We start from the raw sequence: 25,738 nt of genomic DNA, 5'->3' as shown, positions 1-25,738 counted from the left end.
GTCTTTCCTTCCCTTCCTCCCTCTCTCTAAAAAAAAAAAAAAAAAAAAGAGTCACAGTAAATTGTTGGATTTCTGTTTTCCTGGCAGATTTTGGCATTCTTTTCTGTATGTTTTATTGCACATGACATTTGATGTGGCTTCTTTGAGTTAGTGTAGTCAGCTGCAAGTCAGAGTCCCCAGTTGGGCTTAAAAAAAATCAGGGCATGTAATCACCCCAAATAACAGGAGGTAGTTTCGTGGTGATTCAGCAGCTTAGCAGTGAAGGCTCCAGTGAGCTTCTCTTTGGTTCTTTTGGCCTGTGTTTCCTGGTGACAAGAGGGCTGCTGCAGCTTCAGGTAGCAGGTCTTCATGTCAGCAGCCCCTGAAGGAAGGAAGGTATGGTCAGCAGAATAATGATCCTCTCTCCACCCTCCCCATCCCCTGTCCCCAAAGATTCCCATGTCCTATTCCCTGGAACTGTGAAGATGTTACCTTCCATGGCAAGGGAAGGTTGCAGATGGAATTAAGGTTGCTAATCTTAGCTGACCTTAAAATAGGGACAGTACCCTGGATCATTCTGTTGGGCCCAGTGTAATCACAAGAGTTCCTATAACTGGGATTGTGAGGCAGGACAGGCAGAATCAGTGGGATATGAAGTGGGACAGACTCACTTGGCCATTGCTGACTCTGAAGATGGAGGGAGCTGTGGGCCAAGGGATGTGGACAGCTTCCAGACTTTGGAAAGGGCATAGAAACAGATTGTCCCCATGGCCTACAGAAGGAGTGCAGCCCTGCCTGCGCCGTGATTTTAGTCCAGCAGAACTGGTTTAGAATTTTTGACCTACAGAACTGTGGGAAGATGTATTTGTGCCTATTTAAGGCTCTCAGTTTGTGGTAATATGTCACAGCATCAGTAGGAACGTCATACAGAGGTCAGCAGGGTGAAAAACTGGTCAGGCTTCCAGCCAACAGATTGTCTGATCCTTATTGGCAGAATTAGATCCCAGTCACTCATATGGGGCAAGGGAATTACCAGGGACACTTAAGTTACTCATGGCCCATCCCGTGGTGCTGAGCCCCCACTTTGCCTGGGAGCAGCGGCACACAGCTTCCACCAGGGGGTCAAAAAGATTTCAGTTTTTAAAATTACTGAGTAAAATGTATGCTGTTAGAAGTCAGGGTAGGGGATGTTGGAGGAGGATAAATCAGGACTTGACCTCCTAGAGGTCTGGGGATGTTCTTTCTGGATCCGAAGGCTGGTCACATGGGCGTGCTCAATTCATGAGGGCTCTGTGCTTATCATTTGAGTACTTTTCTGTGCATATGTTGCACTCAGTCAAAAGGTCTGAGATGTTATGAAAATGACCACATATTATGTGAAATATCTCTTCTTGACCCTCAGCTTCAGCTCCTCATTGCCACCCCTTCTTTTCTCTTTCACACAACCACCAGTGAGGAGGGGATGAGGATAGGGTTGGGGAATGGGGGTCAGGGATGGCTCAAGTGTCTGTAAGACTGTTTCACATATGGATTGAAAAGCATCTTGTCCCTCTCAATCATCAGAATACGTTGGATCATTTGGTCAGTCAAATTGTTCCTTGTGGGGACAAATCATACCTCTTCTGTAAAAACGGTGATGGTTATTGTTAAAAATAACATCCCCTTTTGCTAATGATAACACTTTATTATTATGGCAAGAGCCAAGGCTACTGGAACACAACTCAACAGTTTCAGGTACTTCCCTCCACCCACTCCAATACACCATAAACTAAGAAGGGATATCTATATAATGCGTAAGAATAACCTCCAGCATAATCTCTAGACTCTGCAATCTCTCAGCAACTGAAACTTTATTATGTCTCATTTCTCTCTTCCTCCTTTTGGTAAAGAAGACTTTCTCAATCCCTTGATGCTGGATCCTAGCTCATTCTGGGATTTCTGTCCCATATAGCCAGGGAGATTTACACCCCCGGGAGTCATGTCCCATGTAGGGGGGAGGGCAGTGAGCTCACCTGCTGAATTGGCTTAGAGAGAGAGGCCACATCCGAGCAATGAAGGAGGTTCTCTGGGAGGTGACCCTTAGACCTAATTTTAAGTAGGCTTAGCCTATCATTTGCAGGAATAAATTTCATAGATAGGAACCCAGGGATCAAGGGCTGGGCTTATTGATTTGATTGTCGCACTGCTTGCGAGATTATCTGAAATTCTCCAAATTGGGAAGTTGAATATTTCCTCCATTCGCTCATTTCATCTTGATGATAACCTGTATTCACGTCATCATCATTTCCATGTTTCAGATGAGGACATGGAGGCACAGAGTGACTGAGTTACTTGCCAAAGTTCACACAACTTATTGGGTAGGAGCCTGAATCTCACAACTAGCCCAGATGCTCTCCTGCCTCCTGACTTCCTATAATACACTTTTGTTCTGGATTACTAAGTTATAAATGAGGAGAAAGAGGGCCTTTTTTATAGGTAATGGGTTTCAGTTTCAGTACTAGTGCTGACTTGGAGGACTTTTTTTCTCAGTTTTGATGGGTAAAATCTCACATGTCGAATGCAATAGGTAGAAAACCCACTGTTTGTGCTGTGTGTGGACAGCCTCATTTTTCTGGAGTTAACAGTATGTGTATTGGTTAGTAGCACAGGCTCTGGAATTTAGCAGGCCTAGATTCAAATCCCAACCCTGCTTTTGTTTTATCTGTGGAACCTTGGCAGATCACTCTGCTTCTCCCACTGTAGGTTAGAGGGAGGTAGCAAAGAGGTTATCCTGAGGATTTAAGAGTAAACACATGGCTCCGATAAGGGCAGTATGCCATGGATCCCCAGGAACATCCTGGGTTCAGACATCCGCAAGAAGGACTCAAAGAACTCAGCATATAGTCCTAGTCAAGGTTTATTTATTAGAGTGGAAGGGGACAAAGCAAAATCAGCAAAGGGCGAAGTCTGTAGGAAACCGACACAAGCTTCCGAGAGTCCTCTCCCAGTGGGGTCATCCAGGACATGCTTAATTCCTCCAGCAACAAGTTGTGACAACCTGTGCAAAGTATTGTCTACTAGGGAAGCTCATTGTGCAAAGTATTGTCTACTAGGGAAGCTCATTGGCATCATAGGGTTTTTAGTGGGGAGCTAGTCCCGTAGTTCTCCTCTGCCTTAGCATGTACCAAAATTCCAGACTCCCAGAAACAAAGCAGAGTTCTACATACACCATGTTGCTTGCGCTTAATTCAGCCACAGTGAACCACCAGGTGGGAAAGTGTTATATTAGTGTAGGGACCTGTTTTCCTCCCATATGCTCAGATGTCAGTCAAGGGCCAACCTTGCAAGTTGGCCTTTCTGAGGAGAGCTGTCTGCACTCACAGCCACCCTCTTTGTAGCAGTGATGAGTCCTTGTGCATTACTAATAAGAAACATCATAGCTGAAGCTACAATTCCCTGTTCCTTTTAAAGAGAAGGGTCAGTGAATCCCAGGCATGGAGGTATCAGTGAAGTTCTGTCCAGAAAGTGGCCAGAGGACCACCCATTTAGCAGGAGCATTGATTTACCCTGAGTCTCCTCCTCCTCTGCTTATCCAAATCCTTAAACATTCTTCAAGGCGTCTTCAGATTCCCATATCCTTTACCTTTTCATAGAGTGCACAAGTCTGCCTTGATTTCTCTGTCCTTCTGTAGTACATCATATGTACAATCTAGATCTTCAGAATATACTAGGTTAGACTCTGTATATTTCCTGTTTTTCTGCAGTGAATCCATGTGTATCAGTCAAAATACAAATGGAGTAAAAAAGCTCAAATGCCTTCAAGGGCTGAGCAGATTACAGAGTTTAGGGGGCAAGAGGGATTGCAAAGACAGTAGAGAAATGTGGTGGTTTAGAGCTGTGTGCACCTCAGAAAACCATGTTCTTAAATCTAATCCTTCCTGTAATTGTGAACTGCAGGACCTTTTGATGAGGCTATTCAGTTAGTGTGGCCCACCTCAATCAGGGTGGGTCTTATTCCTGTTACTCAGTCCTTTATGAGCAAAGTAAAATTCAGACAGGCAGAGAGAAGCTGTAGAAGCCAGAAACTAAACATCATCAGAACCCAGAAGAGAAGGGATAGACCAGGAGACACTGCCACATGCCTGGCCATGTAACAAGGTTAGCACCAAGGATCACTGGCAGGCAGCCCCAGAACGCCAGTCTGCAGGGTGAAAGCATCTCCTTGAGGATGCCGTGATTTGGACATTCTCTTCACCTTGTTTAAGATGACCCATTGCATGGTATTTGCTTGAGCAGTCAAGGAAACTAAAGCAATAGATAAAACTTAAAAAAAAAAACCTCCCTTTCCACAGCAAAAGAGTTCTGCTGAACGAGTTTATTCTGCAGACCATACATTTGTATCTCCTGGATTTAATTTGATTTTCTTTAGGTCAGATATCATTTCTTATTTTATTTCATTATCCTTCAATGACAATAATTTTTTTCATTTATTCAACAAGTATTTAGTCAATGAAGCTGCATGGCGAGGAAACAAGATGAAAAAGACAAGATGTTGCCTAGTTGGGGGAACAGAATGATAATCAGACAATTCCATGAGGGTGTGATGAATTCTGTGGTAGCACACCATGATACACTATTCCATGATTCCAGGAACCTTGTCCACTGGGGCAGGCAGTGGCACCTTTAGTATCTACCACAGCGACTGGAATGTAGGCATTTAAGAAACATGTTCAGTGAATGAATGCATGAACCATGCACTGATTTAAAAATACTCTGATTTTAAAATCACTGGGGGAATGTTATATAAATACAGATGATTGGGCCCAGTCCCAGACCTACTGAATCAAAACTGCAGGAAAGCGGCCCAGTAATGTATCATATCTACATGATTCTCATCAGGCTATGCTAATGGGACTCACTGGCCAACTGTAGTCCTTCCTTATTCTATTTTATTCTTGCTCTTGCTAGTTGAACTAGGTGATGGCAGCAGGAGCAAGTACTTTTGGGAGGAGAACTAGTGAGATAAGTTATGCTGTGCACCCTCCCTTGTAGTGTAAATACTCCCACCGAAGCATGGCATGTTGGATTGTCCAGACCAGCAGGGCCTGGGAGCCTGATCAGCTGTAGTTAGGAGCAACAGCTGCCTAGAGTGGTCCTACTATTGATCCTTGATGTAGGATTTTGCCTGCTGTATCATTTCAATTATCAGATAATTTGTAGGTAAGCAGAATCTCCCACATCACCTCTTCTTCATCTGCCTGTGGCTAAGTACAGGCCCGGTAGCACTTTTTAGCACTTGATATCTTCTAATGTCATAATCTAGCTTCTATGGGGTTATAAGCTATGTGAAGCCAGGGACAGTCTCTGATAAAATCTCTATTTTTATCTCCATGCTCTTGGTATAGCACTTTACAATGTTTGTTGAATAAATGGATGAATGAGTTGAATCTATTTGAAACTTAATTTTTAATGATCTAAGTTGCCCTTTGCCTTTTTTGTTGTTGTAGAGGCAAGCAAATTGAGAAACTAGAAGTAGACCCTAGCAAGCATTCATTCCCTGATGTGGCTAACATAGTTCAAGAGGGAAAAAACACTCCCAGAAGAGTTAGATCTGAAACAAAAACTATGCCAAGTGATGAAGACGCAGACTTTGAAGATAACCCCGACGTGCCTCCGCTGATGTGAAGCATCAGGCTGCGCTGTCGGCCTCGCCCCTCTGGCCATCTGCTTGGTGCAGAGTGTGTGTTTATCATAAAGTTATAAACCCGGAGTTGTTTGTCATTATTACCCCTCCAGTGTTTTAATCTCATCTACTTTGTATTGTGCTATTCTCAAAGTATTTTAAAATTAAAATGTGCTGCTTAAATATGCTGGAATTGATCATTCATCTATAGCTAGTGAAAACATTTAATAAATCATAGAACGATTACACAGAATGTTCATTATAAATCACCAAACTCCCTGCTTATGCAGATAGATTAGGCCACAGATACATGGGCTGGTTGTTAAATTGGTATCTTAGCAAATTGGTCAAGCTCCGAAGTTAAAGCTGAAAGTTTAGATCAATTTTGAATACTTTAATATGATTTTAAGAGGTGTTTCAATTTTCTTCTCAGGTGTCAGCTTTCTCTGGGGGAGTGGTATAGTGGCAAGAATCTGAGTTTTTAAATTAGGCACCCTGAGTTTGGATTTCAGCTCAGTCCCTTTGTGAAGATCTTGCCTTTAGAACCAATGACTCCAAACCAGCAGGGCCCAAAGTTGCGGGAACAGGAAGTAAAGTTTTTTACTAATCATTAAGGGTAATAATGAGGGAAGCCATTCCCATTCTGACTCGTTGATTCTCAGAAGAATGAACCTATACTATGGGAGAAATCGCACCATATATTGTGCAATGAGTCAGAGCAAATATTATGTCCCAGAGAAGATTACCCCAGGCATGCAAAATGTTATTACCCAGCTAGTACTGTCCATGAATCTTCTAAGACCATTTTAGTGTTCTGCCAGGCCAGCCGCCCCAGAGTGAGGGAGAACATGGTAAGTCTAAATAAATTCCACAAACATCATTGCATTGGCCTACTTTATTTACTGTCAAATGAGTCCCTTGATTAGCTGTGGCTGTGCATGAAAATCTTTGGTGATGAATATGGCATTATGTAAGTCCACCGATGGTGGTTTTGGCAGAAGCATTGTAGAGAAGGAAGGCAGAGTCATCTTCAGAATTAGTGCATATTTCCGTAAGAACAAAGACCTGCCCCTTCCATGAGGGAAGTGTTCCAACATAATCAACCTGCTAGAGCCTGATCTTGTATATACTATTTCTGCTTACTGATGAAGTGCTGCCCTAAATGTCCAAATTAGTTGGTTGGTAATTCAGATGGCACCTAATTCACGATGGGCAGCTCAGGTTGCATTATAACTTGATAGCCCACAGTTAAGCGTTCAGTCTACTAGGATCTGATCAGAGTAATATGCCCAAGTGAGCTATATGGTGCTTCTGTAATACCAAGAGAGCCACCAGGTGTTGTGTTTCCTTTTTAGTTGTAGGAGAGGCAAGATGCAGCAACTTATCCTCCTCCTTGGAAGGAATATCTTTACATGGCCCAAACCGCTAGACCCATGGGAATTTTGCAAAATTCGCAGAACCCTGAATTTTTGTGGGCTTATTTTCCAAACTTTGGCATGCATGCATTTTTTTTTTTTACTTTTTATTTTGAAATAATTTCAAACTTGCAGGACAGTTATAAAATAATACAAACTCCATGGAGAGAATTCCAATATACCCCAGAAACCCAGATCCACCAATTTCAACATTTTATCATCTTTGTCATATTTATCTTCCATCCTTCCTTTGTTTCTATCTATCCTATCCTATCCTATCTTTCTAGCTGTCATCTATGTTTTTATCTGATCTCTATATGTGTATCATCTATTTCCTAAAGACTTGAGAACAGTTTACACACATCATATTCCTTCAACACGTAATTCTTCCATGTACATTTCCTGTGAACGAGGTTATTCACTTATTTAACCAACTTAAGTGCAGTTATCAAGTTCCAGAAATTTAATGTTGATATAAAGCTTATATTCTATATTCTAATTTTTTCTTATGTCGCATTAATGTTCTTTTGAGCCTTTTCTTCTCCTTCCAATAGATTCCATCCAATATCACATATTGCATTTAATTGTCATTATCTCTTCAGTTTCTTTTTCTTTTTCATTTAATTGTACAAATATATGTACAGCATAAATCTTTCCATCTCAATCTTTCTTTCGTATGCCATTCAGTAGGATTAGTCACGCTAGTGAACCCTTACTGCCATCCATTACTAGAACTTTCCCTTCACCCCAAACAGAAACCCTATGCTCATTTTGCTTTAAATCATCACTGTCCCTGCCTCCCCCCACACACACACTCCTGGTAACCTGTACTGTACTTTCTTTCTATTTGAGTTTATATATTCTCTGATTTTTTCTTTGTGGTTACCATGGGCTTAAGTTAAACATCCTAAATGTTAGATTTAAGGACTTTGATACCAACTTAACATCAGTAGCACACCTAAGCTATGTTCCTATACCCCACCATCCGCCTTAAGTAGTTCTTGTCACAAATTACTCTATTTATACATATGAGCCAAAACTATTGATTTATCATTACATTTTATGTATTTGCCTTTTAGGTCCTGTAGGAAGTAAAAAAGTTGAGTTATAAGTAAAAAATATAATAGTACTGATATTTATATTTATCCATGCTATTATCTGTACTGGAGATCTTTATTTCTTCATGTGGCTTCAGTCAGTTGGGGAGTGACCTTTCCTTTCAATCTGCAGAATTCCCTTTAGCATTTCTTGTAGGGCCAGTCTAGAGGTGACACATTCCCAAAGCTTTTGTTTATCTGGGTATGTCTCATTCCTCCCTCATTTTGAAAGGCAGTTTTGTTGGGTAAAGAATTCTTGTTTGGCAATTTTTTGCTTTCATCACTTTAAATATGTCATCCCACTGCCTTCTTGTCTCCACATTTTCCAAAGAGAAATTAGCCCTTAATCTTATTGAGGTTCCCGTCCATGTGACCCACTGCTTCTCTCTTCTCCAGCTCTCAGAATTCTCTCTTTGTCATTGGCATTCAACAGCTTGATCATATCAGTGGTGTGAGTTTATTTAGGTTTTTCCTGTTTGGAGTTGAGCATTTTGCATGTGTGTATGTTCATGTCTTTCATTAAATTTGGTAAGTTTTTGGCAATTATTTCTTTGAATATTCTCTCTGCCCCTTTCTCTTTCTTCTCCTTTGGGGACTCCCACAGTGCATACACTGGTACACTTGATGGTGTTCCACAACTTTCTCAGACTCTGTTCAGTTTTCCTCATTCTTTCCTCTTTCTCCTTGTCAGACTGGACAATATCAATTGTCTTCTCTTCATGTTCATCGATTCTTCTTCCAGCTCCAATCTGTTTTTGTACCTCTCTAGGAAATTTTAAATTTCTACTACTGTTTGGTTCCTTTTCATAATTTCCATTTCTCTATTGATATTCTCTCTGTGCTTTTTTCTCATTTTCCTGATTTCCTTTAGTTCTTTGTCCATATTTTCCTTTAGCTCTTTGAGCATATTAAGGACCATTTTTTTAAAGTTTTTGTCTGAATGACCCTGGTGTGATCCTCCTCATTGATGGCTTCTAAAGTTTTAATCTTTTCCTTTGCCTGGGCCATCATTTCCTGTTTCTTTGTATCTTTCATAATCTTTTGTTGTAACCTGGACATTTTGATATTTTAGTGTGTTATTGCTGGAATTTAGATTCTGGGGTGTCTGTTCCTTAGGCTTATATACAGCTAGTGTCATGACTGAGTTTTCCTTGAATGTTAGGAGTTGACTAGAGGAAGAAGAATAAAGAAGAGGAAGGGAAAGGGGAAAAGGTGGGGCAAAGGGGTGAAGAGTGGAGAGGAATAAATTCCCTTTCCCAGTCTTTGAAAACTGACCTGTGGGAGTGCTCTCCTTCGAGGCTTATCCACAAGTGACTTTGGAGAATAGCTCCATACCAAAGGGTAATGGCCTTCCTGATCCTTTCTGTGCATGTGTCTTGTCTTGGGCATGCTCATGTAGCCCAAGGAATTTCCCTGCTTATAAGGTTCTGAATGTCTCCTCTTCCCTGGGAAACAGTTTCTTCAGAGCTCTGGCTATTACACTGTATTTCCTACAGCCAGCAATCCCTTGCCCCAGGCAGCACAACTTGATGTTCTGTAGGAGAGTTTGGAGAGCTGCCTTCTATACCAGGGCAAGTTCTCCCTCAGGCCACCACCAAACAGACTGGGCCAAACATATGTGCTGTGAGTGTGTGTACCAGGGCTACTCTGCTCCCTGCAGAACCCAGCCAGTGAGGAGTTGGGGAGGTGTCAGCCAGGTTCCTAGGTGATCCTACCACTTTGTGGCCTTTTCCTTGACTTGGTGCTTGCTCTGTACTACAATCCATTGTTTTCTGGAGTGTTTAGAATGCTATTTCTGCCAGTTCTTCCTGGTCATTCAAAACTTCTGCTGAACAACCTGAAGTGTCTCACGCCGCCATCTTGATGACAGCAGGGCTGCCATACCTGTTTTTACTAAGGTGTTTAGTGTATATTTTCTACTTTCTGTTCTCTAGGTGATGTCACTGAGCAATCAATCAGCCTGGGTGATTTCCTGTGGAATGCAGAGGTGATTAAAATCACTGTGGACTAAATTAGAACCAAGCCAGACTGTTGTAGCCCATCTCATAACATGTCCAGAGTAATCTTCTGAAATAGGATTTGCTCTTTTTTTCATTGGTTGAGCACCTACTGTGCACCAGGTACAGAGTATACAGTGGCAAGCAAATGAGATTCAGGGAGCTTACATTTTTATGGCACAGACATATGTTACTCAAATAATTATACTAGCAAACTGAGTCAAAGTCTTTGATGGAACCTGATCTCTCATACAATCATGGAAACTGAGGCTCCTAAATTTGGTATAATCAGTTGCTAGAGCAGGACTCTTACAAAGTCATTTCTGCCTGCCTTTGTAATAGGAAGGATTTTACCTACCAAGATGAGTAAAAAATATTATATGCATGATAACATTTTCAAAGGGGATATAAAAAAACCTACTTACTGAATCTTGAAACTACTCCCCCATTTTAAATTGCAAAAAGCTACCTGAGAGTAGAGGGGACTCTGTGAAGGAGGGTATCTTTAGGGAGAGCTAGTTGTCAGATCCCTTGAGGGGCAGGTGCTGTGTCTTCAGTTCTACCAAGTGTGGCTTCCAAGGTACTCTAGGGGTGAAGATGGATGAAACAATGTCTTTGGAGAGAGCTTTCACCTTTCTATGAGTCCCATCTTCATTTGGAGTCCCTGCTTTGTGGCCCAAGCTTAGCAAGAAGTTCTTCATGGAGTCCCCAGGCGGCGCTCTGAAGCTTGTGCCCTGGAGCTGGGAGACGCACAGGCCAGTATCAGATGCCCTGGAGTTGGGAGACGCACAGGCCAGTATCAGACTCCTGCTTGAGAAGGTGGAACCAGTGGTGGGCGGGGCTCTGCCCTGTTCAGTGCATCTGGGCAATCGCAAAGGCCTTCCCAGGTTCAAGGGAAGAGGACACAGTCTCCACATTTTTCTAGGGGTATGACAAGGTTCTAGAAGAGAAAGTGGAACAAAAGATATTGTTGGGTCACCTTTGGAAAGTTTGTTCTACCACAACACCCTTTTTACTCCATTAAATTCAATTTTTTTTCTCTGCTCCCATGGCAAAGAAGAGGCAGCTCCTCTTTAGGTGTTGAATGAATAATAGATGTAGGGGGACACTGCATATTTATTTTTACCTCAGGGTAAATTTTTTTTAAACATACACCACTGCCTGCTCTACTTCCTTGGGTGGGTTTATAGATAAAAGTGTTTACAAATCAGTGCAAGGCCAAATAGAGATCCCTGGGGGCAGTTTAGAAGAGTTGTTCACAATTGTGAACTAGATCCCATGTAATGTTCTTTAGATTATGCTGATAAAGATAGGGCTTTCTATTACTTTGCCTGTATTTTTTTTTTTTTTTTGAGAGCAACGCTTAACTATGAAACTATACTTGCCTATCCATTAATTAAATGTTTTTTTCTGGTATTATCTTTGCATTTCTCTGATGTAACCCAGATTTACCAAGGTCTCAGTATCTGGGTTCATTAGTGATCACTGTCACATTCATAGCCCAAATGTCCCTGGCTCTAACCACACCTGCTAATGAAGGACCTCTAGCTCATGTTCCTGGGAACTCTTGGGGAACCTCTCACAGTACATGCTCCTCCACCCAGTAGCACCCTCTGGGTACATCCTGCTCCTCCAGGCTCCAGTCTGCTGCTGCTCCTTAGGTCCCAGAGCCCTGACCCATGTCAGTGTGTCCCAAAAATGATGTGTTCCCCCTTACTAGAAGAGGTGCCAGAGAGTTCTTTTGGGGCCTCAAGATTTTAGAGAATGGACAACTTCTGCATTAATTGAAACCCTTCTTCACTGTCCTATGTTGTGCAGTGGTTGGGGGAGGGTGGTGACCCTGGAGTAGAATTGTTAATACCTTTTCTCTTTCCAGATGTGCCTTCATCTCTAGGGTAGACCTTAGTCAGAATACTGTTGATTAAGACAGGCCAAGCTTCTGTACCTGCCCTCCCTCAAAGGAAAAACACATAATGGGTCTAAAAGAATGTTTATGTAATGCTTTCACTGGGATCTAGGTGATTGACCCAACATTGCACAGAGTTGGTGAAGAACTGGGTGTCCTCTTACCCCTTCACTTTCATTTGAGGAGAAAGGTAGCATATTCTAGGGCTTGAGGGATGCCCTCTATGGATTCTCTTTTATTCCATAATTTCCTTTTCCATTCTCCTCTTCTCAAGCTCTCTTTCATTAGCATACCTCACCAACTTGATCCCAACTGCCCCATTTCCTTGGAACTACCAGACCACTCTACAGAAATGATCAAGTCCCAAGTCTTCTCTTGTATCACCTCCATCATCCAGTGAGCCTCACAGGGGAAGTGTAAACTCTTGGTTCATTGTAAGCTGACTGCATGAGCCTTGGTTTGAGTGATCCTAAAGAGTAAGCTCTACTCTTTAAACCAGCAAGAATGGGAAGTGGTAGTGGAGGTGGTGGAGAGTATCTCCCTCTGTGGAATGCAAAACGAAACCCACCTCATGCTGTAAGAATTCTCTCATTAAGACCCTCATTTGGACTCCATATGATAGGCATACTTTTTTTGGTAAGATAACAATGGCCTCATTTCTTATAAATAACCTAACTTTATTTTGTTTAGAGATTGCTCAAACACTGTCTACCTTGGGAAACCAAAGACTTACCCCACATCATGGGACAATGAAGCACTCTGTGCCCAAATAAATTCCGAATTCCTAGGATTTTCCCTCAATGCCTGGAAGGGAGAGGGATGTTCATTTAAACTGGCTGATTACTCACAGTTTATTTCTCCTTAGAATTCTGCCAGTTTCCATTGGCTTTGCTCAAGGCAGACTGGGTAATAGTCACCATTCTGGCTTCCTACTGTCTTCAAGATGAGTTCTCCATCCTGAGGCTTTTTGTGCAGAAAAGAGTAAATAGGTCCGAGACCATGGTCCTTAGGGAAACATGCTTGCTAGGTTGGCCCTTGGCTGGCATCTGGGAACTTAGACTTAGGGAGGGCTGGTTTCCAGAACTGATAAGAGTGGCTCAGGTACCTAAAAGAGTCTTGGCAGACAATGTGGGGTGTGTTGAACCCCTGCTTTCCTTCTGGGAGTCAGGAGTTTTGGTATATGCTAGACAGTGGTTGTGTACATGACACAACCCAGGAAAAACCCTGGGTATTGACTCTCTATTGAACTTCTCTTGTTGATGGAGGAATTGAGTGTGTCCCATGTGACTCCACTGGGAGAGGATTCTTGGGACCTTGAGTCTGGTTTCCTCTGGACTTTGCTCCATTATAATATAGCTTAAAATTCTGTATAAATAAATGATATAAATATATAAATATGAATATATAAATGAAGCCTTTTGATGATAATGCAATAAAGTCAGTAATTGGTAAAAGAAGGATAGCTAAAATTGTATTGTTTTGAATCTAAAAAACTGTCTACTAAACGATCCTTGGGTTAAAAGTGAAATTACGAAGTTTAAATGACAATGGAAGCATTGTATATCAAAATTGGAATGATGAAGATAAATCAATCCTGAGAAGAAAACTTAGAGCTTTGGTTGAAAGATAAATTTTTTAAGAAGATAAAATTATGACTCTTGTATAAATATAAAACAAACATGTCAGTGGGTGTGCTGGTTTGAAAGGATGTATGTCCCTTAGAAAAACCATGTTTTAATCTAAATCCCATTTCGTAAAGGCAGAAGAATCCCTATTCAATACTGTATGTTTGAAACTGTAATCAGATCACCTCCCTGGAGATATGATTTAATCAAGAGTGGTTGTTAAGCTGGATTAGGTGATGACATGTCTCCATCCATTTGGTTGGGTCTCAATAAGTTTCTGGAGTCCATAAAAGAGGAAACATTTTGGAGAATGAGAGATTCAGAGAGAGCGGAGAATGCTGCAGCACCACGAAGCAGAGAGTCCACAGCCAGCGACCTTTGGAGATGAAGAAGGAAAACGCCTCCCGGGGAGCTTCATGAATTAGGAAGCCAGGAGAGAAACTAGTAGATGATGCCGTGTTCACCATGTGCCCTTCCAGATGAGAGAGAAGCCCTGACTGTGTTCGCCATGTGCCTTCTCACTTGAGAGAGAAACCCTGAACTTCATCGGCCTTCTTGAACCAAGGTATCTTTCCCTGGATGGATGCCTTAGATTGGACATATCCAAAGACTTGTTTTAACTGGGACATTTTCTCGGCCTTAGAACTGTAAACTAGCAACTTTTCAATTCCCCTTTTTAAAAGCCATTCCGTTTCTGGTACGTTGCATTCCAGCAGCTAGCAAGCTAGAACAGGGACTTATTTAAATAAAAAGATTTAGAAAAGATACAATCATTACATCTCCAGTTTATTTAGTTATACATTTAATGAATTGCCTTTACCAAAAAAAACAAAAAAAAAAAAAAAAAAACCAGAATCAAGTAGCAAGGACTACACTGAGTGAATATTTTTTAAAAATTTATATAAATATATATTATATTTAAAATCATATTTGCACGAAATATTTCTCAATCTGTTTAGGTTGTTGTGGGTATGTTACCGTTTGTCCCTGGAAATTGGACCAGGGAGGGTGCTACGTTGGTGACACGTCCATTCTGCAGGGCATACTCTCTGAAGCTAGAGCAGCGATCAGCACTACAGTCTGGGGACAAATTCGCTCAGACCAGGAACTAGGAACAGGTTTTACATTTTTAAGTAATTGAAAAGAAAAAATTTTGTGACCCATGAAACTTACATGGAATTCAAGTGTCACCATCCATAAACAACATTGTGTTGGAGCACAGCCTTTCTGTAAAAGGTAAGCTCACCTATTTACATTTTGTGCATGGCTGCTTTTGTCCAGTCAGGTGGTATTTAGTAGTTGGAGCAGATTTCCCATAGCCCACAAATTCTAAAATATATAGCATCTGACCCTTCCTAGAAAACTTGTTCTGACCCTTGACAGGAAGGAAAGCTAGAAAAATGTGCAATTTCTTTACTGGGTTAATGGGCTATAAAATTCACCCCTTGGGTCACCCCGCGAACCCCTGCTTTCCAAAGGCAGCTGCCAGCTGCCAAATCCATCCAAACCAAAGCCCCAGGCACCCTGCAGCCACCTGCGGGTATAGCTGTCCGCCACAATATTTTTACAACTCTCAATTTTCACTCATGCCACCTGAAACAATGTACCCCTTATTATCTGTAGGTCTTCTAAGAAGTCAAACAAAGCTTTAGCTCTGGCAAGAAACCAGGAATTTGGTGGGTTCTTCTTTCTCTCTAATTTATTTTCCTTCTTGTGCTCTTCTTCTGAATTTAGTCCGGATTGTTTGCTCAAGAAGGAGGAGTGAGAGGCTGTGTGTTAGTACACTCGGGGGCAGGAACGCATGCGCCTGCTGGGCCCCTCACTTACCTCCCCTTCTCCTTGGCTTCCGCGGCCCGGGCAGACGTGGCTCTCCTGTTCCTGGCCTTTAGACCTCCTGCGCCTGCCCCCATGGTGGGGAGATGGCCAGGGCAACTGTAGGCCAGGAGTCCCAGTCTCCAGGTTTCCCCCCAAACCACCACAGTAACCAGCTTTCCTGCATTTCAGTCTCCTGGCTCTGGGGCCCTCACGCCCAGAAGTGGCACAGTACTTTTCTGAAAGATGATTTTCCTCCTTTTGAAGTTGAAAAATGTGATACCCATAGGTTTACCCTGATCTCTTGTGCAATGATTATTGACTCGTATCGTGCTTGATTATAAGCTTCCTAAGGGCAGGCACTGGGTGTAGGTGATTCCAGTATCCCCGGTGCTTGGCACAGAGGGAACATGTGGGAAGTATTTGTTGATGGAAATGAAAACAGTTACTTGTCCATTTGCTTTGACCTCTTGCCTCCTATCATTTCACATACCCCTCTAGAGTGTAGGAATACTCACTCGCCTGGTTATTTTTTTATTTGGGTTCTACTCTCTGTGTTTTTCAAGCTTCTGTTTCCATATTACACGTAGCCATTTGTCTCTGTGGCGGGGACGAGCCGAGAAGGGGGTGGCGTGCGTAAAGCCTTCCTGCCCCCACCCTCCCCACGTTTACCCTTCTGGCTAGTCTTGCCTGCATCGAGACTGTCTTCTGTGCCCGCCGCCGGCTGTGTGAGGGCAGCGAGGGGTCGGGCCTCCATCGTGAGCACCCCTGCCTGGGCCTCATTTAGTCCTCTCGGTGGCCACATGGTAAATGAACCAATTGCGGGTGAGAAAACAGAGACTTCGGGAAAACAGCTGGACATTCAGGCCCCAAAGACCAGGCCTTGTCACTCCTGTCTCCTTGACGTAAACCATGACTTCCCGTCCCAAGGGGCCTGTGCCCTGGGTCTGCGGTTATTCTAGGAGTCAAATACCCAGCACTTCTGAGAAGCATCAGGGGGGATATGCCTGGTCCCAACACTCCCCAGAGCCGTCCGTCTCCGCTGGGGCATAGCGTGTCCACCCAACTGAAACCAGCCCAGCGGGGCTGAGTGCCGAGGTGACATGGGGGACGTGGGGGCCACAAGACTGGCAAGAGCCCAGCACCACCCTTCCCTGCTCATGCTCTGAGGACACCTCCGTGTGGTGAGCGCCAGGTCCCAACTACATGAAACAGTAAGTGAGGTGGGACCACAGAGCGAAGGGATAAATTCTTATTAGAGGTGCTGAGAAGGAAGATGGGAATAGATGAGGGAGTAGAAAAGAGAAGAGAGTAAAGAAGTAGAAAAACACATGGCTGAAAAATGACTGCCACGCCTCCACACATCACATCTACATTCCAGACAGGGAGAGGCAAGACAAATAAGGAAGGGACAAATGTGGGGGAGATGCTCACCGCACACCTGGCCTTACACCATGACTCCCACTTTGATGCCATTGGCAAGACTGAGACATGTGGCCTCTGCTTGCTGTGAGGGAAGCTGGGGACCTCATATTTTTAACAGTGTACCTTGTTGCACCAAAGAAAACCAGGGTTCTACTAGAAATGAAGAGGAGGACGCATGCTGGGTAAACTAGCAGTGCTGCCTACAAAACTAAATTGATGCATCCTACAATTAACCAAAGCAATGATAATTTTAGGAAATAGAATTCTATTTTGGCCTTTGAAAGATAGATGTTTTTACTTAATCACAAGACAATGTAGTGATCCTCAACGTTAATTGGATGCTTTAAGTATAACGTATCATGTTAAGCATCAATTAGGTTGCAATGTCTTACTTCAAAATTACTGTAAAGCAAACACCTGTATGGAGGACACCATGTACTGCCCACTCGTGACATTTCCTTCTGTGTGGAAGAGTATCCGTTAGTATCACACCCCTTGCTTCTCTTTCAGCTGACTCAGAACTCAGGCAGTAAAAACATGGGTGTTACTTTTTTGGACCCCCACGATTCTTAACATCATAAATTCTGATGAGTCCTTACCTCCTCCCCATGAAGATGACCTAATCTAGATATATTGACTTCTATAAATCTTAGTTGCTGAGACCTCCTCTGCATTCTCCTGCTTCATTTTCTCCCCATGTGCCCTGAGAGCAGGGCCTGTGTACTCACCAGCCGAGCCAGCAGCAGGGCTCACCCCAAAAGCAGAAATAGGGGAAGACCCACCCAGAACTTTGTCCAAACTGCCCTACAGTGGGGCCAGTGGCATTTTAAAGAAAGAGACACTAAAGTCCCAGGTCATCAGCCCCAAAGCATTTATTAGGGGAACTTACCTACAGAGAACTGCAGCTGTGATGGAAAAGTTCACTCGAGTGTGTCTGCCCCTACAGATCATATGGTAGAGGAGCAAAGGTGCTAGTGCCAGGCACTTAAGTGCAAGTGTTGGGACCGTATCTTTGTATGTGCTCCTTCCCCAAAGCAAGGTGCACTCGGGCCTGGCTCTGCCCAAGGTTTTAGCTGCCGAAGCTTGGCGTGCTGCCAGGATGTTGGGGAAGGGATGTGAGAGGAAGAGGCAGGGGCGAGTCAATCTTTCTTCAGGTGGGAGATGCTATGTGTGTCCCACAGCAGGAAATGCTCATGGCTCCCCAGTGACAACCTCAGAGTTATCTTTCTATCTTAATGTCACTGCCCTCCTTGGAAACCTCCAGAAGCTGTATATTCTCGAACTGTCTGGCTCCCCAGGTCTCTGACCCTCCACATTGGGTCCCCAGTGCTGACCTTGCCCCGGGAGCCTGCACTAATGGCAGTCTTTTCCCTAGACTCAGCAGGATCCTAGGCCAGGTGAACCAGCTCCCTGTGCAGGCATGTTATGAAGTGACTCATTATCAGCTTCTCTCGATTCGTGGAGTCCACTTGAAGGACGCTTTTCTAGTCTGGAAAGTCTCATACTTGTCGATCATTTATAAACCATTTATGAAGTGCCTACTGTGGACCAACACAGGATTAAACCCCTCATACACATCTCCAATCCTCAAAATAACCCTGCAGAGTTCGGTCTACCCCATTTTACAGATGGGGAACTCGGAAGCCATTGGAATTCAATGACTTCTTTAGTTTATTCTTGTAAGAATGGAGTCTGGATTCAACTCAGTTCTATCTTATTTAAATGCTGTGCACTTTCTGCTGTAAATGCTGCTTTTACACAACATCATGCTGATTTAGAAGAAACACATACAAAATTCCATATATATGTATCAACAGGACCATAGCCTTAAATGATCTATAAAGAATCTTTAACTCCTTCCTTGTAGCAAAACATTTGCAGTGACTCTATTTTTTTTATTGCTATGTCTCTTGAAATCAACCCTTTTTTTTTCTATTAATTAGCCAGGCTGCTAAGTTGGCACAGTGAAGTGGTGCTAAAGTATCCCCAAATTATTAGTGCCTCATCAGCGCCAAGGCAGGGCGTGAAATTACCTTCTGAAGTGTTACCTGAATGCAGTTAACACCCCTCGGCGGCTGCCTCCAGACAAGGATGGGGACGCAGCAGAAGGATCAGCGTCTCCGCATTTGCCATCAGCAGAATCCTAGTGTCACAGAAGGTGAAGATCTCCCTGCCAGAGTGCATTCAGTCACTCTGCTATCCTAAGTTGCACCAGTCCCTGCAGCTGCACCCCCAGATCACTCAGGACCTACGGCTTCGAGGGTGAGTTGCTCCAGGCTGCAGTTGTTCTGTCCCCGGCCCAGGCCTTTGAATAGAGTGCTTGGGGCCTCAGCCACCGGGTAGCTTGAAGCTATGAGGTCTGCTCAAGGGACGGGACAGGAACAGCACCACAAAGCAACCTGGGCACAACAGATAAACAAGCGGGCAGGTGGATGGTGCAAAGTAGGTAGATGCAGAAAGGCAGATAGATAGAGATAGATGATAGATAGATAGATGATAGATAGATAGATAGATAGATAGATAGATAGATAGATAGATAGATAGATAAATGCAGGTGGAGAGAGAAGCTGCCTGGTCTAAGAGCCATAGAGAAAATGAAACAAGGGCAAGGTGAAGGAGGCTAGAAGGCTGTAGTACTAAATCATATGATCAGGTAAGAACACCCTTAGTAGGTGGCACTTAAGCAAAGACCTCAGAGAGTTAGCAGAGCCAGAAATGGCCTTCTGGGGAAGGAGGTTAGGCAGTAAGTGGAAAGCGCCTGCTATGGGAATGAGTTGGATTCCCTGGAGGAGTGAGAAGGAGGCCAGGGTGGCTGGAGAGGGAGGGTCAGGGAGAAAATCACACTGCAGAGATGTAGTCACAGAGTCGGGGGGTCCAGATTATACAGCCCCTCGTGCAGAATCTTCAGCACTTTGCTTTTATTCAGAGAGAAATGGAAGTGGGAGGTGGGGTGGGGACACCGAAGGGTGTTATGCGATGTTTAAGACTTTGATGCCAAAGGATGGCTCTGTTAGAGGCTGGGGCAGGCAGAGACGACGGCGGCTTGGGTGGGAGCAGCGTGGCAGGAAAGGTTCAGAGGAGAGACTGGATTCTGGATAGATTGCTAAGGTTGAGCTGTCAGGATTTTTGGATAGATTGTATGTGGTTTGTGCGTGTGTGAGGGAGAGAGGAGTCAAGGACGGCACGGAAGTGTCTGCCGAGAAACTGGGAGGATGAGCCGACCTGTTGAGAGGTCTGAAGAGTGGGCGGGTGGTCTCCTGGCAGAAGTAGGGTGGAAGTTCAGCCTTGAGCATTCCAAATGCCTAGTGGATTTCCAAGGAGAGGAGTTGCCTAGACAGGTGGAGTCTGGAATTCAGGGGAGAGGTTTGGGAGAGAGATATTATTTCTAATCTTTCAGCAACCCTGTGAGGTGAGTGGTGTTAAGCTCACCGTACAGTGAAGGAAATTGAGTTACTGGGGTTTACATGCAGCATTCAACACCATCCAGCTCAAGAGTCAGGATTTTAACCCGGTTCCAAAACCACCACTGAGCGCTAAATTAATTCCCGTTCTACTGCAGAAGGTTTGAGACGTAAAAAGAAAATCCTCCAGTGAGTCTCCGGTTTTTAAAAAATCTTTGCAACTCCATTCAAACTTTCCCCTGTCTAAGCTGAGATTTAGAGCCAGCTGGCCTCCCACTCACTTGAAGGGAAAGAAAAAGTAAAATCCCACTTTCAAACGCCTTTCCTTGGCTTCAACAGCAGTCACGCTTCACAGTCCACCCGATGGAGAATTGCTTTTGGCAGGAGCACCAGAGATGATGTCATTCTCTGAGCACAGGGAAAACCCCAGGTGCCGCTGATTTCCCCTTCAAAATCCAGCACAGCAGGCTTCTCATCCCCTGTGCTGGCAGCCTGTAAACTGGTACAGCGTTTTGGAAAGAACCTTTTCAAGGTATATCAAGATTATTAAATATGTTTATACTCCGGCCTTCAGACTTTGCATTCTGATCATCTAACCCTCAGGAAAAACCGAATCACATAAAACGCTTTATGCTCAAAGTTGTTCATCGCAGCTCCATTTAGAATGGTGGAAATTCTAAACCATCCAATGTTCAATGGAGAAATGGTTAAGTAAATTACAGGTGTTATTTAAAAAAACCATTTTAGAAGGAATTTGAAAAGTCATGGAAAACAGTTCTACTGAAATGTTAGGCTTCAAAGGCAGGACGCGACATTGTACTGTGGTGTGGCTCCAATCTCTACAGCGTGATTTTTGAAATCAGTTGATAACAAATGGAACACAGAGAAAATGTTATAGCTGTAAAAAGATGCTTTTAGAGGCTGAATGCAACCTCGTTGTCTTTCCCTGGAATGGGCAATAAGGACACAACCGAAAAACAGAAGACTGTAGGCAGGTCACATTCAAACTGGAACTGGTCACTTCACCATGCTTTTCCTGAGAGGCAGGATTTCAGCAGAGCATGCCCCTGTCCCCCATGTTTCAGTCTGCCAAAGCTGCCAGGGTGCAACATGCCAGGATGGATTGGCTTTTAATAAAAGGGGATTTATAGTTTAAAACGTATAGTTCTGCAGCAAAAAGGCAGCAAACTTTCATCTGAGGTTCTCTCTTACATGGCAAGGCACGGGGCGATGTCTCTCCTGACTTCTGGGTTCCAACATCCTTCCCCAGGGCAAGTCCTTTCTGCATCTCCAAACATCTGGGCTGGGCTGCAAGTGCTGAGATGAGGTGTGCCGAGCGGTTTGGGCTGTGCTCCGCTGAGCTCTCTCCTGACTTCTCTCTTTTAAGCCTCCAGCTAATTAAATTAAACCTCACTCATTGTCAAAGGCACTCCCCTTAGCCATCTGCAGATATAATCAGCCATAGATGAATTTCACATACTGATGCTTTAAGTCCACAGAAACAGAACTAGGCACCATCATCTGATCAAGCTGACACCTGAACCTAACTACCACACCCCATCTCCACTGGCATGCCCTTCAACCAATGTAAGTGTAGACTTGAGAAAATAGAAAACACTTGCTCTGGAAATACAGGAAGGACACAGAAGTTATGCTCCTCACCTTCCATCCTCTCCCCATCCATCCTCTAGAGAATCAAAGTGTGAAGAGGATTCCCCTCCTGAAAGCCAAGGGAAAAAGAAAGGAAGAGAATCACTCATAATAAGTGGGGCAAGCTGGCAAGAAGGAGACACTGATTCCTCAGCTGGGCTTCAGTTTGGCCACCACACTCACTGGTATACTTCTAGGCTACTGAAAAATGGAACAAGGGATGGAGTGGTAAAGGAATGCCCAATGGAGAGGGGGCAACACCATCCTTGCCTCCTGAACTACAAGGTTCAGATGCAAGATAGACCCTCAGGTGCCCACTCACCTGAGCGCAGGCCTCAGTGGTTAGGTCAGATTCAAGTCCACAGTTATGCCCAGCAGCGCCTTCAGACAAGCATATCAGAGGCATGGGATGTGGAGCTGCAAGCTAGAGGTCATCTGGAAGCCCTAGGGCCGTCAAGACCGAGTGAACATCTGTAAGTTAGCACCTCACCGGGAAACTTCCTAGGCTCTCATCATCCCATAGAGTCAGGTGACAATAGGCTAGCATGATGTTTAGAGTCCAGTTGTACCCTGATTCTTAAAGCTTTGGCCCCAAAATGACAAATCAGTTGGGCTCACATTTTCTTGGCCAAGGCAACTCATGTGGCCCCATCTAAATTCACAGGGGTGGGGAAGTTCCAGAAGGACAGCTGGGAATATTGGGAAGAAAGTACCAATGACTACCCCAGTGAATAAGCAATGTCATACATTGTGAGGATGAAATAATGCATGTATAAAGTGCTTTGAAAACTGTGAAGTGCTACACAGATAGCATTTCTAAGTTATTATAGAAGTATAATGTTATGGATTTTCAAGGAGGGAAATAATAAACCCAACACAAGAGTTTGGGGAAGCCTCCATGGAGACAATGGCAATTTTAAGATAATTAGAATTTGGATGGGTAGGAATGGGGAGTGAATATTCCAGATGCAGGGAGACACAGAATGTAGGGCTTGTTTGTGGGATGGCAAATCTACGGTACCTGGAGAAGAAGGAACATGCTGCAAAGATAGTCTCTACAGGGAAGAACTTCCCGTGGCCATCTGGAGAAGAAAATGCCAGCTGTGCCATTTTCAGAAGCAGAAGTGTCCTGCATGCAAGGACTCAGGTGCCATGGATGCACAGAAGGCGCCTGACCCCAAGCCCCCAGCCATATTCACAATCTGATGAGCCCACCATCCTCTAGACAGCTTATTACCCAGGCTGGCAGGGGAGATGGCTCTGCCACTCATTTCTACCCAGACAGAATTACTGAGATGAGATCATCATCATCTTAAAAATAAAAATCACCATTTAAACAGCAGAAATGCATGGCCTCATGCTGTCGGGAAAGCTGTCACCATGGAAAAGAAAAAGAGAGAGCCCCCCAAATTAGTGTTGAACCACTTCCAAGAACTGTCAATATTTTTGGAAGCCCCCAGGGAACAAATGCTTTCTTGAGACTGGCAGGATCTGCAGTGAGAAAATGAAATTGACTCGAGGTGATTGATGGTGGCTAGTCAGTGCCATGTTCAGTGGGTGACATCTAAGACAGCCACTTGGCAAAGGGTTGATGAGAAGATGTGCAAAATCATTTCAGGCAACGCAGGGTGGGATACCTGTCACACGTGTTTGTATTCGCAACCGGGATTTTACTGACTTTTGTGTTCACCTGCTAAGTAAAGCAGGTTCCTAAAATGTGCCTCCCCCAAATCGTGTATTTTTGGGTGTCCCCACAGACACACCACTCTTGGTAATTATCAGCCAGAATTAAGGGACAAAACAGCTTTCAGAGTAGGATAGTGGAAGGAGGGTTCATGAAAGGGCCGACTTACAAATGCATGAGGACAGCATAGCACAATCTCACTGGAGAGTGCACAGCTGTGACACTAGCAACAGTGGGATTGAAACTGCCTGAGTTTTCTAGGGCTGCTGGAACAAAGTGCCACAACCTCTGACATTTAAACCACAAACGTTTTTCCCTCCCAGTTTTGGAGGCTGGAAGTCCAAAATCAAGATGCCTGCAGGGCCATGCCCTCTGAAGCTCCTAGTGGAGGAATCTTCCTTTGTCTCTTTCAGCTTCTGGTGGTGGCTAGAAACCCTTGGTGTTCCATGAGTTGTAGCTGGACAACTCTAGTCCCTAACTCCATCTTCCCTTGACCCTCTCCCACGTGTGACTACATCTGCGGCTCTTCTCTCTTCTTATAAGGACTCCATTCATATTGGATTAGGACCCAGCCTAATTAGTATGACCTCATCTTCACTTGATTATGGCTACAAAGACCCCAATTTCAATTAAGGTCATGTTCACAGGTACCGAGGATTGGGATTTCAACATCTCATTTTGGACGGACGCAATGCAACCAGTAACTGTTGCCATCTGACTCAGTCTGCCTTGGTGACGTGGGATGTAATCTTAGGTGAGGCAGCTCAGTTAAGCCCTAAAGGAACAAACAATTGGAGGCTTGTATGCTGACCACACTCCCTGCAACTGGCAGGAAGTTCTTCCTAGGAAAAGGAACTGAGCAACACATCTACATACCTGCCACAGTCAACCCCTTGTGCTGCTTGAATCTGCTTCTCCACATACGTTCAGGCATTTAGTCCTCCAAGATTCTTTGGAGCTTCTCTTCCTCTTGGGAAACTTAGAAGAGAAAAGTTAGTGGGAACAACTACATCCTCTGCCACTGCAGTGGTCTCAAGGACACAACTGATACTCATCATCTCTCTCTCCCATTATTCATTTTAGATCCCCTCACCTTCTGTTACGCCCCTGGTGGTTTACCTGGTGGGATGACTCAGACCCTCATTTACAAGAAGCTAGGACCCTAGTTACCATGCTTTCCTAAGGCCAGAGTTGATGTCCCTACCCATTTCTTCCCTTGCCCAATAGTGACAATGGTATATCAGGAGGTACCAAAGTGGATCACCTAAGAATTGAGTGGCAGAGCCCTCTCATCTGCCAGGCTTTCTAATGACCTCCTCTTATGACAGTATAAGATGGGCTGGTGAGCTCATCAGCTTGCTAGCATGACTGTGGTCTTGAAGTCTGGCTGCCTTTTGTATATTCATTGCATCTGAGTCCTTGCTTTTAGGACACCTTTGCTTCTAAAAATGGCAAGCTGTCATTTTCCCCCAGCTGGTTCCACCTTCTCCTAATGATCAGGGTCTTTCCATAGACCACAGATCCAAAGTACACATTCACCAATTAAGCTTTCAAGCACCAGGACAGTTACCACCAATGGATTCCCACAGCCAGTGGGCTCACTGTAAGCCAGACCTTGGCCAGGATCTATTTCTTATTTGCCCCAATGTATCGCCGTTCTAACAGGGAGGCCATGATGGTTCTTTGGATCTTTAAATATCAAAGTCAATGACTCCGTGTCTAATGGTCTTTGAAATATCTGGGTATGTCCCTTTTTTTCAGTGTAGTTCCTCAAATAATTGGCCATTCTAGGGAAATCATTACCATGTAAATTTGTTGTACTGTCAGGACCTTCCTCTTCAGTCAATGGAATCTGAGCATGAGAATAGCCTGTGGTCTGGAAATTGGACAGGTAATTATAATTTACTTATAAATATAAGTTTTTATTGGATGACTTCCCTCAAGACTCCTCCTGGTCATTCATCCTTGATTTATTCTTCTAGTAAAATATGAGTATTAGCCTTGTCCACTGCCCAGCAATTTTACCCCCGGAATGCCATATTCTATTAACCATCCCCATAATTCTCTGCATGCTGGCCCCCCCTT

General features: G+C 43.9%; 1 protein-coding gene and 1 long non-coding RNA gene across 10 annotated transcripts in view; one reads left to right on the top strand and one right to left on the bottom strand.

Annotated features, from left to right (window-relative positions):
• The window catches only part of DNAAF11 (dynein axonemal assembly factor 11), a 126,101-nt gene extending 120,260 nt beyond the window's left edge, over positions 1-5,841 (top strand). For all 4 annotated transcript variants that reach the window (XM_077167693.1, XM_077167689.1, XM_077167688.1 and 1 more), the window contains one exon: positions 5,466-5,841. In XM_077167693.1, coding sequence (XP_077023808.1) covers positions 5,466-5,643 — 178 coding nt within the window. In that variant the 3' untranslated portion in view covers positions 5,644-5,841. The remainder of the gene's footprint in view (positions 1-5,465) is intronic.
• LOC143689068 (uncharacterized) lies at positions 86-25,090 on the bottom strand. 6 transcript variants are annotated; one of them, XR_013178535.1, is made up of 4 exons: positions 24,747-25,090; positions 24,530-24,631; positions 10,783-11,090; positions 86-361 (listed from the first exon to the last, which is right to left on the bottom strand). It is a non-coding gene; the product is annotated as an uncharacterized LOC143689068 (long non-coding RNA). The 6 variants fall into 6 exon arrangements; XR_013178533.1 differs by having other exon boundaries at positions 24,773-25,090; XR_013178536.1 differs by lacking the exon at positions 10,783-11,090 and having other exon boundaries at positions 24,773-25,090.
• Positions 25,091-25,738: the final 648 nt, after the last annotated feature.

This window comes from Tamandua tetradactyla, chromosome 6 (assembly GCF_023851605.1).
Source record: "Tamandua tetradactyla isolate mTamTet1 chromosome 6, mTamTet1.pri, whole genome shotgun sequence".
Taxonomy (NCBI): Eukaryota; Metazoa; Chordata; class Mammalia; order Pilosa; family Myrmecophagidae; genus Tamandua; species Tamandua tetradactyla.
The sequence above is the reverse complement of the archived record's forward strand: the minus strand, read 5'-3'. Positions and strand labels throughout refer to the sequence as shown.